General features: G+C 39.3%; 2 protein-coding genes across 2 annotated transcripts in view; one reads left to right on the top strand and one right to left on the bottom strand.

The window, feature by feature from the left end:
• The window catches only part of LOC123511457, a 9,892-nt gene extending 2,825 nt beyond the window's left edge, over positions 1–7,067 (top strand). Inside the window, exons 5-13 of the mRNA XM_045267373.1 lie at positions 1–44; positions 215–821; positions 1,946–2,049; positions 2,379–2,487; positions 2,879–3,102; positions 3,485–3,643; positions 3,954–4,114; positions 5,240–5,404; positions 5,893–7,067. The exon at positions 1–44 is cut by the window's left edge and continues 640 nt beyond it. Of these exons, the coding sequence (XP_045123308.1) occupies positions 1–44; positions 215–821; positions 1,946–2,049; positions 2,379–2,487; positions 2,879–3,102; positions 3,485–3,643; positions 3,954–4,114; positions 5,240–5,404; positions 5,893–5,923 (1,604 nt within the window). The 3' untranslated portion in view covers positions 5,924–7,067. The remainder of the gene's footprint in view (positions 45–214; positions 822–1,945; positions 2,050–2,378; positions 2,488–2,878; positions 3,103–3,484; positions 3,644–3,953; positions 4,115–5,239; positions 5,405–5,892) is intronic.
• Positions 7,068–8,678: 1,611 nt separating this feature from the next.
• LOC123511456 (tectonic-2-like) lies at positions 8,679–15,548 on the bottom strand. The gene is given in 11 exon segments (XM_045267372.1): positions 8,679–9,471; positions 9,473–9,520; positions 10,276–10,383; positions 10,780–10,920; positions 11,267–11,371; positions 11,796–11,904; positions 12,384–12,475; positions 13,155–14,251; positions 14,397–14,551; positions 14,806–14,968; positions 15,394–15,548. Coding segments are annotated over 10 exon segments (2,070 nt in total). The 5' UTR covers positions 14,852–14,968; positions 15,394–15,548; the 3' UTR covers positions 8,679–9,302.
• Between the last annotated feature and the right edge of the window lie 1,645 nt (positions 15,549–17,193).

Below are 17,193 nucleotides of genomic sequence, written 5' to 3'. Positions count from 1 at the left end.
ACTGGAACTCTACGATGGGCGTCTGGATCTTGCAGTCTCTCAAGGTAGGTCGAGAGTCTTCACATGCACTCGACTGATTGTTAAAACAGTAGTGTGTTACACATAGTGTTTTCTTTATGAAATACCGACTAAAAATAGGTTTTCAGACTGTTTTCTGGTCATTGCTGTCCTTGCTAAGTATTGCTTGTTGAGCATGCTTCCTTACACCCTGCAGGTTGCTGCGTGGGCAGTGTGGGAGCCCAAACGAGGCGTGCATTACCCTCTCGGCACCCATCAGTGGAAGGTGATGAGTGTCTTGTGTGGGCTGGAAGTAGGAACGATCGCCAATTTGACTTTATCCGTTTGTGGGCAGGGGATGTTCACCTGCGAGGATGGCACCTGCATTAGCCTGCAGAAGCGTTGTGATTTGCGTGTGGACTGTCCCGACCAGAGTGACGAGTATCAGTGCAGCTTGATTGATGTACCACAGGATTACCAGAATAACATTCCACCGCAATCAACAGCTCTCAATCAATCATTGGCCATCCATTTCACCATCAACATCATCTCTTTCCCCTCGGTAGCCACGCAAGACCTCACGTTCGTCACCACCTTCCAGCTGTTACTGCGGTGGCGTGACCCGCGGCTCAGCTACCTTAACCTCAAGACAGACCGCACACTCAATATAATTTCCGAGGATAACAAAAAGCGCATCTGGACCCCGAGAGTATTCTTCAGTAATGCACACGGCAATGTGTTCACTAATCTGAACCAGGGCTCTCGTGTGGAGTGTGTGCAGGAGGGCTCCTCTGTGGTGGGCGGCCCGCACCATACACGGGAGGGTGAGTGAGTGCGCAGACCAGTGAACACTGTAGCCTGCACCTGGTGACCCCTATTACCGCATCTACACCTGTCCTGCATCGTCTGTCCACTTTCTGTCAGCACAACATACTATAACTACACTGTTCAATTGTATTAATGGTCTTAAAAGTGTGTAAGCCTATCACAGATGACTTTCTTAGCGACAAAGCCAGTCTGCCTGCAGTCTCCCACAGTCCCACTACCTAGAACTGAGGTTATCATGCCTTTTGTCTCCATTCCTTCCCCCTTCTTAAATCAGTAACATTCATGTGGCTTCCCTTCAAGTATCACTCAAATCCCGACCTGATATAGCGCAAAATATTACAATTACGCACATATTCACACGAACACATGCATACGCAACATTGTGCAGGTAACTATGATATATTTTTTTTTTACCAAATTAATCAATAATAAGATTATATTCTGCCAGGTGAGAGTGGTGCAAATTTTATTCATATTTCCAGAATCAATAAGAAATGTATAATTTGTAACAGTTCGCCATGTCACCCGTAAATTCTTACAGTGGCTCTCACAGGTTGAGAACCACTGCACTGCAATTTTGGGTACTATAATTCACGTCTTGACCATCCTCCCTCCTCTATCTTAGATAACATGCACTTGATAAGGTATGTAGCTTGTTTGCCTTTTTATTTGATGTCCTGTAAGATTTTGGCAGATTTAGACCCACAAAGCCTTTCATGCTAAAACGCTCAGAAATCATCACGTGAAAACTGCAGGTAATTCATATTCTATTGGAATTCCTGCAAGAGGTTCTAGATAACATCTTGAATAACATACAGCTCAGTCATTCACATCAAGTTGAATACGTCAATGCAAATGTAAGGAAGATGTCAGCAGTACAGTAACTGATTCACAACTCGTGAGTAATTAAGGTAGTAGTAGCTTACGTGAGGGGTGGAGACTTCCTGTAGATATGCACTCAGGACTACAAAAACAAAAGAAACCTTAAGGAATTGTTCGATGTGTTCATAAATGATAAGTGAGCATGAGACAAACAAGAGTAGCCTAGTGGAGGTCAACTAGTCTTGCAAGCTTCCTATATGTTTATAATGTTTTAATATCTTTTCACCGGTGATGACAGTCAACATATTTTCGGGATACGAGAACAGCCTAGAAATGGGTCAACTGTACAGTGTCACCTACAGCTGCGACTTCGAGCTCCTCATGTTCCCTTTTGATGCCCAAGTACGTATACATGTAGCTGCATGTAGCCTTACATTTCTGTAACCCCCCATCTGGTATAATACTTTAGCTATTCATCAAATCATACTGTCCTTGGTAACTGGTATTACGTGTTCATATGATAATTATGAGTTTTCACGGTTTTAAATTTTGTTAAATTTCAGATACACTATACAGTACTACCAATTCTATTCATCTACAGAATTTTTTTTTTCTTTATCATATATAGGCTATGGTACTTACAATAATGACCTTTTCTATGATTCATATTTTCTTTATGCAGAAATATTCATAAGAAATTAATACTTTCACTTATCTCTCTCTCTCCTCAGGTATGCAAGATGAAATTCATGCTGGTCTCGGCCTCAGCTTCCTATATGACACTTGTGCCCACACTGGCCAACTACACGGGCAAGACCAGCCTCATTGAGTACTCCATTGGTGGGTGGTACTTAGACTATGCAGGATACCAGAACTTCATTAAAAGCTTGTGATGCACTCTTACTGCAAATAAATACATTCACATACTCTTCACAAGCAAAAATGCAGATTTTTAGAAAGAGAGAGAGATTTTCATGTTAGTAGCTAAATGAAATATCTAGTGTACTGCTTTTATGTTTTTCTATGCTTTCCATGTTATAGAATGACTGTTTCAATGAGTCTTAATGTAATAGATAGCATATTTTTATGTAAAAAAAATAATGTGTATTTATATTTCAGTTGAACAAAATGTTCCTTTGAATTAGTCAGCCAATATTATGGCATGATAGGTTTACAAAAGACATCTCAGGCTACCATTCTAACAAGTGTGTTGTTCCACTGGTGCTGTCAGGACACCTCACCATGCGCACACTTCCAAACGAAGAGTTTTCCTCCATTGCTGTGGAAGTGCGCTTCATGCGCCGCTATGGATTCTACCTGCTGACGCTCTATATCCCCACCACACTTCTAATGCTCATTGCTTATGCTACATTATATTTTAACCCTGATGATTTCAACTCCCGAATTGTGGTGGCACTGACCTCTCTGCTAGTGCTCTCCTCACTCTTCACACAGGTGTGTGTTTACCACATCATCTGTCTCCAAAAGTAAATCTTACTTGATGGTTTGAATGCATCAAAGCTTTCATCTGAACACCATGCTTAGAAGATATTTCTAAACTGTTATAAAATGTCAGCACACAGTCTGCAAACTGACTATAGATAATGAAGTGTACTGTCCAGAAACCCTGGTACCTTTGAATCAAAAGTAGCATGAACTGATGTGTGAACTATATTTATTTCTTTGGCAAAGCATCACAAAGTGCAAATTTTTTATAATAAAAGGCACCAGCAGTGTGTATGTGTGTTTGTGATACACTTAAATGAATACTTTAATGATTAAATCTCTCTCTCTCTCTCTCTCTCTCTCTCTCTCTCTCTCTCTCTCTCTCTCTCAGACTTCCAATTCCTTGCCCAAGACCTCCTACTTCAAGCTGGTGGATGTGTGGCTCTTCTTCTCCATTGTCATGATCTTCAATGTGGTCATGCTCCAGACTCTGGCAGACTTCTCCCAGCAGGCCATCCTTAACAAGGGTGGCAGACTGGCCAAGGCTTTTGTGGGTAGAAACCTAACTGTACATTTTTTAAGTCATTATCCAACTATTTCATTATCAAAATTGTCATCATAGAAATAACTTATTTTTATTGTTATTTGACAATCCTCAGGAAAATGCTATAATGTTTCAGCTTTTTATATACGTATATACTTCTCAATAGTGTATCAACATTTGACCCTTCAACTTGCATGACGTACAAAGTCACAGAGCAAAGTGATTCCACAATAAAAAATTTTGATTTCATATCTTACTTCCTATAGGTACTGTTCATATTAGACATGAATACTATTTTACTTATTTTATGTTTCAGAAAAAAATACGCAAATTCCTAAGGGAGCTTGGAAACAATAAAGATACAGGAGTAGATACGCCTGTCCAGGACCTCAGGACTTCTGGGGACATCATCACTCACATAAAGGCTGCAGAGGAAGATGGACACGAGAAACCTTGGGCAGCTAACGGCAATAATTGGTAAAGCAGATCATGTATTAAATATCTGACAACCCATCACTCGGTGAATGTGCTATGCAATAAGCAATCAAATCATCTTATCAAACCAGTCATAAAGGAAAGACATGGCAGTTATTAATGCACTACTTTAAATACAACTAAGTGAATGATCACATCACTAACAGCTGTCAGCTAGATGTCACTATATAATGATGAGGTCCTATCTTTAATGGAATTTTTCGTTCACTTTTGTTTGGCAGCACACTTTAAAGGCCTTGTAAAGAAGTGTGACACAGACTACTGCACTGCTTCTTGTACATCAAATGTCTGATTTTTTTTTTTTTCCCACGGCAGCACATGATTACAGATCCCATTAAGAAAATTTAACAATTTATCAATATTATGCTTCAATGTCAATGACATATGTTATATAATTGCAAAATATACAAAGTATTGCTCTTGACACAACACATAATGATCAGCCAATGGAATGCATTGACTGATAAAGTTGTTTGTGAAAGGAAAATTCACTTCTTTAAATACAACTAATTAACATTAAAAGACAGGACATTAAGACCATGACTCAATCCCTTACAAATACATTAGGTAAAGACATGAAAGTTTGTATATTTGTTATTTACAAAATAAGAGTGTTATGTAAAGAAACGTCATTTATTTATTTTTTTTATTTATATTGATCTATTTTTCATGTTATGGCCTATAGTGCCTATAGTCATACTTGAAGAGTATATGTGGGAAGTGCTGTTCAGCTTCTGCCCATTAGTGGCGCAGGCAATTTTATTTATAGAGGTACCCATATTAGGGCCCATATCACCACTAAAGCGCATCTTTGGTGTGACCACCTAGAACCTGGGTATCATGGTGACATGTAGGTAGGTAACTTTAAACCACTCAACAAATGGCAAATATTCAAGGCGGTACATGGTGGGACTCAAACCTACACGTGAACGTCTGCCTGATCCCACGCTCACCATCTTATCCACTATGCCACTGTCTCTCTGGTGAGGTTATCTAATGTTAAGGAAAGGTATTCTGCTTATAGGAATGTGCCTAAATACTGGGAACATTCTTACTTCATGCAAGCTTTTCAAGTTATCAGGAAGCAGCACAATGCATTTCCCTCAGGCACAGGGAGGAGCCCAGCAGACTGCCCGTGTATGGCCGGGCATTCAGGCGTAAAAATTGGTCAGAGAACAAGGACGTCAACATGTCTCTCATGATGTTTAGCCGCATCATCCTGCCTGTCATCTTCTGCATCTTCAATGCCTGCTACTGGGGAGCAGCTATTGTGTGAGTCACACCACTGCCGAGGCAGGAGATCGATGAAGTTCACATAACTTTTTCCTACTCGATAAACTGATGCCAATGAAATATTACACATTTCATACAGGCACAGCCACCTTTAGGCCTGATGGCTTCTTGCAACTTCCCTTACTTTTTTATGTACTCTGTTCTTTTCATATCACTGAAGAATTTAAGGGAAAATTATTCTCTTTATTTTTTACAGTCCACTACATTGGTGAACACTATCTCTTTCAAGCTCTACCTTGAGATTTTCATTAGATCTTACTATGATGTCATTTATTTTCTTTTATTAAATGCTTGCTGGTGTGTGTGTGTGTGTGTGTGTGTGTGTGTGTGTGTGTGTGTGTGTGTGTGTGTGTGTGTGTCTTTTATATTATGTTTATCATTTATTTGAAATACATGATAAGAAAATTATATTATTTTTTTCATAGAATGTGTTGTAAGAGGAACTATGACATGCATTTCCTTTACAGACATGTGAATACCTTAGACTCAGGTGCCTGACCCAGCATTTACAGAGGAGAGAGGGAGAGAGAGGCTAGAAAAAAATATGAAAAAGAAAAAATATTCAACTTGACAACCTGAGTCATCCAATTCCATGAACATCCTGCTTCCTCTCTTTACGTGATCAGCAACACTAAAATGAACCTTCCTTTCTGTCTCCCTGATTTCAACTGCTACTTTCCAACAGCTGATGTAAAGATGCAGTAAATGTACTGAACACTTGGTAAATCCAAGCAACATATATGCTTATATTACAGTCAAATGATGCAATATGCTTCAAATGTTTTATTTTCTTACCTCTGAATTCAAGTACATTTCTCTGAGAAAAACTGAGTCACATGATGCAGAATGTCTTGGGGAAAGTGACCCTTAATAGCTTTGGTCAGCAGTCTACCATAAACAACAATCATCTAGAAATCAAATCTGCTCTGCACTACAGAAACAAGTTCAGAGCAATTACATTCCTCTGAACACATGTTTATGAGATTCATTAGTTGTCCAGTTCCATAAGTGAAGATAAGAACATTAAATGAAATGATGGTGATACAACTGATTTACTTGCTAAGCAATCCTTTAGTTATTTTACACTTCTATCCTTACAGTTGCCATTCATTACATTTTTTTTTTTTCAAGTATGAAGATATAATAACTTATCACAGCTGTTCATATTATTCATAGACGCCCTGACATGGCTTGGCATGGAAATAAACTTCCGTTAAATATCAACCGTACACATTTATACTTCAGTAACAAATTATATTTTTCACTTCTCTTGGAATTCCATCTGCTAACAAATTGAAGTAAAAAGTTTATATAGTATATCACACTGCAATAAATATGAGAAGACTAGAATATACAGGGATCAACAGGCAGAGAAATATCCAAACAGCTATTTCCCACTATGGCCATTCCCTTGCAGAGTTCCCAGGAACAAACATTACACCTGACTGAGAAGACTAGAATGGATTAATAAATACAAAGGTATTGAAAGGCACACTGAACACAAGCCTCTGAGATCATTACTATCACTATTTCATAATGCAGCTGGTAATATCTTTAAAATTTACTGGCATGGCTTCATAATTACACACACACACACACACACACACACACACACACACACACACACACACACACACACACACACAAGCAAATGCAGGACATCATGGTTACTAAGGAAGATGTAAGGAAAATTATAAGCAATCTGGATATTAATAAATCAATGGGGCCTGATGGCATATCTGGGAGGTTGCTAAAAGAATGTAAGGATCAATTGTTGAACCCCATATTTGATACTGTGGAAACCTCCATACGAACTACGAACAGGATTAGTCCCGAAAGAGTGGAAAAGAGCTGACATTGTGCCTATATATAAGAATGGTAGTAGAATGGAACCGCTAAATTATAGACCAGTATCGTTGACTAGTATATTGTGCAAGGTATGTGAAGAAGTAATTAAAGCTAAGTGGAGTGAGTATCTAGAAAGTGAAAACATTCTGAGTGAAAGGCAGTTTGGTTTCAGAAAAGGAAGATCGTGTGTATCCAATTTATTATGTTTTTATTCAAGAGTGACTGACATACTACAACATAGAGAGGGATGGGTGGATGCTATCTACCTGGACTTGAGAAAGGCCTTTGATAAAGTACCACACAATAGACTGATGTGGAAACTAAAGATGATTGGAGGAGTAAATGATAAACTAGCAAAATGGATGGAAAATTACTTAATGGGAAGAGAAATGAGAACAGTGGTGAGAGGAAGGAAGTCCGAGTGGAAGAAGGTAACCAGTGGAGTTCCACAAGGGTCAGTGCTGGGTCCCATCATGTTTTTGATTTATGTTAATGATATGCCAGTAGGAATTGACAGTTACATGAACATGTTTGCGGACGATACTAAAATTATGAGGAGAGTAAAGAATGTGGAAGATTGTAACAAGTTACAGGAAGATCTTGATAAAATATATGAGTGGAGTAAAGAGTGGCAGATGGAATTTAATATAGACAAGACCCATGTTATGAAAATGGGAAGAAGTAGATACAGACCAAACTGGGATTACAGGCTGGGTGATGAGAAAATTAAAGAGACCAATGAGGAGAAAGACTTAGGAGTAACCGTGCAAAACACTTTGTCACCGGAGAAACACATTAACAAGATTTTTTGGAAAACATACAACATGCTTCAAAATATTGGCCTTGCATTCCACTACCTAGATGAAGGAATGATGAAGAAGATATTATGTACCTTAATAAGACCCCAGTTAGAATATGCAGCATGTGTCTGGTCACCGCATATGAAGAAAAATGTGAAGAAGGTAGAAAGGGTACAGAGGCTGGCAACAAGGATGGTACCAGGACTCAGGGAGTTAGACTATGAGGAAAGACTGAGGAAGCTGGGGCTGACCACATTAGAAGAGAGAAGAACAAGAGGAGACATGATAACTATGTATAAATTGGTGAACAAGATTGACATACTGGATAGAGAGTTGATAAAGGTGACCACAAGTAATCATCTCCGAGGACATGGAAAAAAGCTAATAAAGGACATCTGTCTAAATGACGTGAGAAAATATAGTTTCCCGCATCGTAGCATTGATAAGTGGAATAAACTGAGCAGTCATGTCGTTGACGCGGTGTGTGTCAATCAGATGAAAGAGAGATATGACAGGAATGGACAAGGAGACAGGACACAGAGAGCTTAGCTTGGGCCCTGTAATACACAAATAGGTAAATACAAATAGGTAAATACACACACACATATGTAAAAAATTGTATTTGAAAAAGAATAAAAACAAAGATGAGGAAATATAGTTATTGACTAACAAAGCTGTGTGTGCAAAGGACACAAAACTTTGCTCTCTGCCCATGACTATTTTCAAAGACAAAAGAGATGATTAGTCAAGTTCTCAAGACTATTTCTCCTTTTGAGAATGTAGAAATCTTGCTGATCTGCCACTAAAATATAAAACCATCCTTAAAAACCCATTTAGCTTCAACTGCAACCTTTGAAAGTAGTGGAGGTGTAGTGGAGTTTGAGAATAGGTACAGTCCAGAAGAAGAGAGAAATATTGCACACCTGATACTCCACTGACTAGACTAGAAGTAAGTAAATTTTATGCAACTGATGTCACACTGGTTAACCAGATGGATTCCAGTGCGATGGCTATGATATTGATAAGGATCAACAAGACAACTGTACTAAATTAAGTGATGGGTATTATGATTATGTGAAATAAGATGATAATGATAGGAAGCTACAAGACTGCAGCACTAAGTGAGTGTTACTGTGATTATGCCCAGATGTGATGTCATTCTACTGTAAGGGATGTGATGACCTACAAGACTTATAAAAATACAATTAGGTAAGAACACATACATACACTCACCATATGAGCCTACCACCTTGGGTGAGTGTGACAATAAGAGGGGGGAAGAACACTGCCAGAGCAAGGAGGGACTGAGCCAGCAAGTCAGCAAGAAAACCAGACTGGTAAATGTCTCCAATCAACCCCATCCTTGGCAAACTGTGAGTCCAGGGCCAAAGTATTTCTCCAGCAGGTTTCTCTTTCACACCAGCGGTCCTCCATGGCTTCCCAGAACCTAAGAAAGAGTTTGTGTGAAAGTGATAAAACAAGATTTACACCATTATGAAAAGCTACCTATATTGTCTTTGTTGCAAAATGGATTGTGAAGATTGAGGTGATGACACAGCAATGAACACAATGGAGTAAGGGAGCTTTATTTCTGAAAGAAGTTATGTTCTGTTGAGAGGTTAGAGAAATAAAGCTCAACTCCATATCATGTATTATCACCACCTCAGTCTCAACTTTCATTTTACAACAAATTATATGATGATGTACTGACCATACAACAACACAATTTTGTTAACAATGTTGATATCATCTATAGTGTGTCTACTCTAAAGTGGCTCCTGGGTCTCAGTTTGAATGGTGTCCTAGGGAATGCGTGGTTGACAGACCTTGAGGATAACCATGAGCTATCCTTGTAATGAGTGCGTTGATCAACAGAAAACAAGTATTATTCACATCAAAGCAATTACATTATCAATAAGCTACAATATGTTTGAAATCCCGGAGCCATTTTAAAGTAGACAGACTACAGTAGCAAAAGATACGTATTTTAAATCTTCTCTGGAGATAATTGTTTTTACTTGTGCCAATGCTATCAAGCAGTCTTACTTTCATTTGTATATGCATTACATTGATAAATTTGGTTAAACAATAATGAGTTAAAATCTTTAAACTTTGGAGAAAAATCACTGTCCATTACACATATCTTAGCAAGCAAACCTTTAATGAAATAATAATGGGAATGATCATCATAGGCCTCCCTACCTGGACAAGCCTGAGGGTTTGGAGTGACGAGAGAAGACTGCACTAGAGGTTAGGAGATGTGAACCTGAGCTTATGTTGCTGGAGAAGTGAAGGGTCTGGTACTTCAGCCTGAAGACCCAAAGAATGCATACCAAATGTGAAGCTTGTTATAAAGAACCAGGATTCTACCAAATATATGAACAATAGATTCTTAGCAACATGGCATTTATAAACCAACTCATTTCTTTCAATGAAGCTTGAAAAAAGATGCCAGAAATGTCATGAATATTCTTAAAATACAAGAGAATAGTTTTTTTTTTAATATAACCATAAATATTGTCATGAGCATTACTATCTACTGTACTAACATAATTAGAAATCAATGAAAAGCACCCGCAAAACAGTTAAAGGGAAATTATAAGACAATAAGAAACATTAAAAACTTGTTAAAAGGTTACAATGAAGTATATTGCAGTCAAACTGAGGGTGGAATTATTGAGTACAAAAACGTTCTTGCTCCCTCACCTGGCAGAGGCACCAACCACTTGGTGCACAGCTTGGGCTGGGCCAGGATTATCTAGAACATCCTGGTAGATGATCCAGTACTCCAGGGAGGAGGGAACATCACATCCAGTGCCAGTAGTGGTGTTGTCTTTGTGCTGCCCACTGGAACAGATTGGTCACACAACTGTTAAGGAGTAATCTCTTGGTGATGTCCTATAAATATATCACCAACATGTTAAAAGAACATACAAAAATTCTTGATGAACCAACATTTAATAAGATTTATTTCAAGGCAGAACTGCTGATGACTATCTCTTGGTGAAGCCAAACAAATGGATCATCAAACTGTTAAAAGATGAATACAAAAAAAATCCACTAAGGCATAATTTCAAGCATGGCTAAGGCAAGGAAGTTAAAGAAATACACTTAGGACACAATGTGTCAGGGAAGTGATATGAACAGTCAAATTCACTTGACATGACAATGCAGTAAACAGAAGAAAACTCACAAGATAATAGGCAAGAAGTCTTCCTCTCTGGTGATGTTAGGCCAACCAAAAGTGCTGATGACCTCGGCTTGTACCAGTGAATAAAGAGCCGCCTCTAGCATTCCCCTGTGGGTGAATATGTATGCATGGAGTTATAGGAATGCTGAAAGGAATGTTAGGTCTGCCTTCAATCCCTCAATATGATATCCTTATCATAATGCCAAAGTGAGGTAAAAAAATAACAATGCAATATTTCTAAAAGTACTTATAAAAACAAAATACATAAAATGAATAAATAAATAATAGCAATAATAATCTATCCATATACCAGGTTGGCAATCTCACATGGAGTTGCCAAGACAAGGCACAAGTCACTCACACTCCCAGCCCTGTGTCCCTGGTGGAAAGAAATGTGACCCACCATACAACACCCAGGAAACCAAAAGAGGAAGGAAAACCCAGCTTAAAATACATCCTATCATCAATAACTGTAAACAATCAACTCTCAGACAGCTGTCACAATAAACCAAGAACCACAACAAATACATACTTGAGATCAGAGCAAGACGCATCAGACCAGGAGTACTGACAGGAAGAAATTGTGTCGATCCCAAAGGTTACTTTCTCTAGGCGGGATGTGTGGCAGCTCCCACTCTCATCTGTGGGAGGGAAACTTATCACATAGCATATGTACTTACTTTGTTTCAGGTCATTAGTAGTACAATGAAAAGAGAGAGAGAGAGAGAGAGAGAGAGAGAGAGAGAGAGAGAGAGAGAGAGAGAGAGAGAGAGAGAGAGAGAGAGAGAGAGAGAGAGAGAGAGAGAGAGAGAGAGAGAGAGAGAGAGAGAGAGAGAGAGAGAGAGAGAGAGAGAGAGAGTACATGTCTAATTTTAAAATGTTGAGGATCTGAGCAAAACTTGAATTATGTTTCTAAACTAAATGGTCTCCTGTTACCATCTGCCAATTCATGCCAAACATCGACACTTTCATTACAAAGAGAAATTTCTTGATATTAGTATTCAAGTATCTAGTCATTCCTGTTATGCACCAAGACTTCACAAAGGTGTATATTAAAGCTTCAGTGTCTGGTTCACATATCATATTACCAGCATGTTAGACAGAGAAGCACAGCACTCACCCGGCCTCCACACATACAGCCCTGTGGAGTCATTCAAAGCCACAGACAGCATGCCACTTGCTGAGCTGTTTTCTTCCTCTGTTGAGTTGTACCTGTATCAAAGATGTAATCATAGAGCTATTAGATATGAAATGGTGTTATGAAAAGAACAAATACCTAAATCTAATAAGTACTTTCATAGAAAAACTACTCTTAGATGCACAAGACTGTAGGTCCACAGCAGTGTATTAGACGATCACTAGAATCTGGTAAAGAGCTTCAGTTCACGTCAAGATAATGCTACTCAGTACCAAAAACGCTCATCTACATATGTGGCAAAACAAATCCTGCATCATTATGGCCAGAGACAGCAGGACAAGCAGCATCAGGAATCTGGTATCATCAGTGTGTTTGGACAGGGTAAGATGAAGGCTCCTCTGCCTTGGCCAGCCCTTGAAGAGACTCAAGGAGGAAGGGACATAATGGAGAAAGATTTATGTAGATAAAGCCATCACCATGACTGTACAAATGTGTGAAAGATATAGAACAAATTAAGGAAATATAACTTAAATGTCACTAAATAATTTACTAGTTTGACTTAAAGCATGATTAAATGATATCAGAAAATGAGGCTCTTATGAGGAAAAAAATATCTAGGTAATGATAAATAAATAAAAAAATAAATTACCCATGACTGTTGAGAAATGAGGCTCTAAAAGATAACAACAATAATGAATAAGAACGAAATGTCTTAAGGAGAGAGCAAAATTACATGTGACTTTTAACACTCACAGGACAAAACCAGCAAGGAGAGGTTTGGATGTCAGGTAGCCAGCATTGCCAGACCGCTCTGACAGGCTTGGGGTCCCGATGTCATCCGCTTGCCAATCAAGATCGCTGAAGTTCCCCGAGGCATTACCGGAGGAGCCAATGTGGTGGAACTTGACCAAGAAGTGCTGGAGGAGATAGACTTGAGGTGTGGCTGAGAAAGGGGTAAGCCTTGGTGCTGAACAAGCTGGGTTCTTTTCAGTGAAGGAGCATGTATCTTCCTCATGCTCTGGGGACACAGGAATGTTGCCCAGGGTAATGGTCACAGCAATGTCAATTATGGCTGGTCCCTCCCATGCAAAGTGGTATCCAACAGACAACACCACATTGTTACACCAGCCACTGTCTGCATCAAGGTAAGGCATAGTACTCTCCTCAAGGGTGGCTGATGTGTCTTGACTCCTGGCAGTGGGTATGCCTCCCCCCTGCACCTTGATGAATCTTGTAATATCTTCCATCCACTCATACTCTACCGAGGCATTCAATAATCCCAGGCTGCTCAGGTTTCCTATGACCTGCCAGAAGCCTGGTGGTGAGCCCGAGGCAGCACCTTGTGATGGCTGGAGGTAACTTGTTGCACTCAGAGCTGCCTCAGTTCCACATTTTTCTGAGGTCACACTGATACTACACTTATGACTCAGGTCCTCCAAGAAATGCACAGGGAAGGTATCCACACAAACACCTGCCAACACAGGCTGGGGGAGCAGCAGTGGCCCCTGCACCACTGTTCCACCAACATCCTTCCCCACCACTACTTGCTCACCATAGACATAATGGTGATGGTATTCCTGATCAGCAGCACGCACCCCCTCCTCCTTGTAACTGTAATATTGCTGACTCACTCTTGACATGAATTTCTGGAAGTCTCTAATAATCTGGTGTGGTGGATAAAAAAGGCCCAGGTATGGAGTGTTTTCTTTCACTGGACAGAAAAAACTGCGCCACTCTGGAGCAAATGGGCCAAAGTACTTGCACATGTATGGGCCAGCCAGCTCCTGTCTCTGGTCCTGTGCATCAGAAGACAAGCAGCTGGAGGTGGTGGCAGAAGTGATGTAACAATCCTGAAAAAAAACGCGAAATGATTTAGGAAATTAATTGCAATAACTTTGAATATTCTCACCCTTCCTCTCTTACTGGAATAACCTGAGACTTTGCATCCACAACACGGTATATTACATGATATCAAAATTAATGCTGACAACTGACCTTGTCACAACAGCAACTGAGGTCACAGAAGTTGGAGGTCAAGTCACAGGAACAGAAGGCCAATGGAACTCCAGGTGGGTTATCCAAATGAGTTTCCCAGCCTATGGGCAAACTGCCCACCTGTGTCCAGTTGATGGTCAGGTGGCCTCCATGGACTAAACATCAGAAAGAGCACACCAATGTTACTTTTCAGCACAAGATGACATGGTTGTTACTGATACAAAATAATATCTACAACAGAAAGATCACAGCAGGGATTACAGTTATAGAAAGAGAATACTAGCCATCATTAGGAACCTTCCAGATGTACATTCTGTTTTTATTTCATAACATACTGCCAGGAATAGACATCCACTTTTGCTTTTGCCATAAATATTACACATTTTATCAAAAGGTTTTGTGTACGCACCAACTGTGACACTTAGGAGGGAAATGTAGAATTCCACGTTATTCATTATACTGTAGTACTGGTGTGCTTTCTATTTCAGGTTGACTTGCTGCATGGCTGCTACAATAATGAATGGGTTCACCACTAAAAAAAGTAGTCGAGTTGCTTCCATTCACATGAATTTCTGTAAGAAAAATTATGAATAAATTCAATTGAATTAAAAGAATTCAATTGAATAGTGTTAATAATAATAAGCAACAGTAGACAAATAACAAATGATAAAAAGAACCTGCTTCTTACTACACTAATAAAGAAATGAAGCGTCAATAACAGTCAACACACACACACACACACACACACTGTATCCCGTCCAAGGAAGACAAGGTTATCCCAGCTCCTATAGTCTCTTTCTCCTTATTATTAGCATTCAAGTCACGTCTCCCTCTACTTGTATTCCTGTTCCCCTTTTCTCAGAGTCAGTGTTTACAAAATAGAGTAATGACAAAAGAGAGGTCATTCATCAGATATTCTTGTCGTTATTCAATCTTCCAGTCTCTCTTCTCTCTCTTCACCTCGGCCCCAGCCAAACCAGTCTATTGTATTGTTTACCTAAATGGCTAATCTTGTTGTTGTTGATGTTAGGGCCGCGAAGGAAAATGGCAAATCTTGACAACAACAAACCGTGGCGCGTGCATCGGGCTGTCACTCGGGCGGGGGAAGGTTGGCCTTTGTATCGGCGCTTCTCTACCTCCTGGCTCTCTCCATTTCCGCTGACTCGTTTTCCACACTTCATACATTATTTCTTTCTTCCCTTATATTCTTAGACCATCAAAAAGTATTTGACCTAGCTATAATATTTTCTTCTATGTATGGCCTTTGTAAAGTTACTGTATTTTTTTTCTTCTTCTTTTCTTTATTGGACACCACAACAAAAAATGCTTCAGCAGATCTTCTACCTACGTAGGTAGGTTGCTGCCATAAAAGTTGTATTTATTGTCACCCTTTGTGTGTCTATTCCTATCTTTTAATCTCAAGTTGTTTGCTCTACCTAGGGTACTGTGCCTACCTACTATAGTTAAACAAGACATGATCCCCATGTATGGGGACCACAAATTGTAGAGGATTTCACTGCAGGACTTAGCCCTGTTAATGGGCCAAATATTTAGAATTAGTATATAATGTATTGTGTACTTGTAAGTGTATCTTTAAGTACTGATGACGAGGTCGCTGTGCGACTGATACAGGATAACCTAGATGGGCCCTGGTGGCCCTTTGTTATCCTATTATTTATGTTATGTTATGTTATGTTACCTTTGAAAGAATTACTGATGCTTGTCTATCGTAATTACATTTTCTTTTCCTCTATCTCTTGTTTTCCTCAAGTTTTTATATGTTGTTAGATTTGGTTGCTCTGCTATTTGCTTTTACCATTCTTTACTATCCCAGTCTCTAATGTTGTCTATAGTTTCACTCTCTTAATTGATTTCAATTATGAATTAGTTACCGTAAATTAATTTCTTTCATAAATCCTATTGCGGAATGAATCCAATAATTTATATTTTTGTAGCCGTTTCCTCCACAATCCTTTTCATCAGTTCATTACTATTATTTTTCTCCACATATTTAATTAAACAAAATTTGTTTTGTCTATTCTTGTCTTCATAGATCTTCTCTTAGCACTGGAACTGATCATAACTTGATTACCCTGTAAACAGAATTTTCCACTCTTTGTTATTTCATTATTCATCCTTTATAGTGTAAGCCAAAATACTACAGTGGATACATTACTCCTGGCACTTGTGTGACGTAATACTTCCCCACATGCAGGGTTCGTGGACGGTCCAGTGGATTCGTGTAGCGCAGTGTCGTCACGAGAGACTGGTAACAATCCATGGGCAGAACTTGTCAAGTTTAATTTCTTGTGGAACTGAACTGAAATACAACAGTAGCGAATCCAATACTGTCTCTGCTCTTACTACTCTTCTTCTCACTAACCTTTCTCTGACTTTTTCTTCCTGACTCACTGTTCTATACTTTACTGACTTCTTACAAACTCACTGTTCCTCTGCTTACTTCTTACAGACGGTGTTGGCTCTAAACCTCCTTTTATACAATATATGTTATATCTTCCGTAGACAATTATTCTACTACATTACAGAACCTCCAAATTTTGAAGATCCATTCCAAACTGCAATGGATACTGATGGCTACTGGTGTATGCTATCGAAAACACACACACACACACACACACACACACACACACACAGGGGTGAATTTACGAATTTTGGTGCCCTAGGCAAAGATAGGCATGGGGGGCTCCCCCTGCACCTTTTATTCTAAGGATGCACCGACTGTGAAATTCTGGGCCAATACCGATGCTAAAAGGGGGCCCCCATTTTCTTTATACAT

The sequence above is a fragment of the Portunus trituberculatus genome, chromosome 31 (assembly GCF_017591435.1).
Source record: "Portunus trituberculatus isolate SZX2019 chromosome 31, ASM1759143v1, whole genome shotgun sequence".
Classification (NCBI taxonomy): domain Eukaryota; kingdom Metazoa; phylum Arthropoda; class Malacostraca; order Decapoda; family Portunidae; genus Portunus; species Portunus trituberculatus.
The sequence above is the reverse complement of the archived record's forward strand: the minus strand, read 5'-3'. Positions and strand labels throughout refer to the sequence as shown.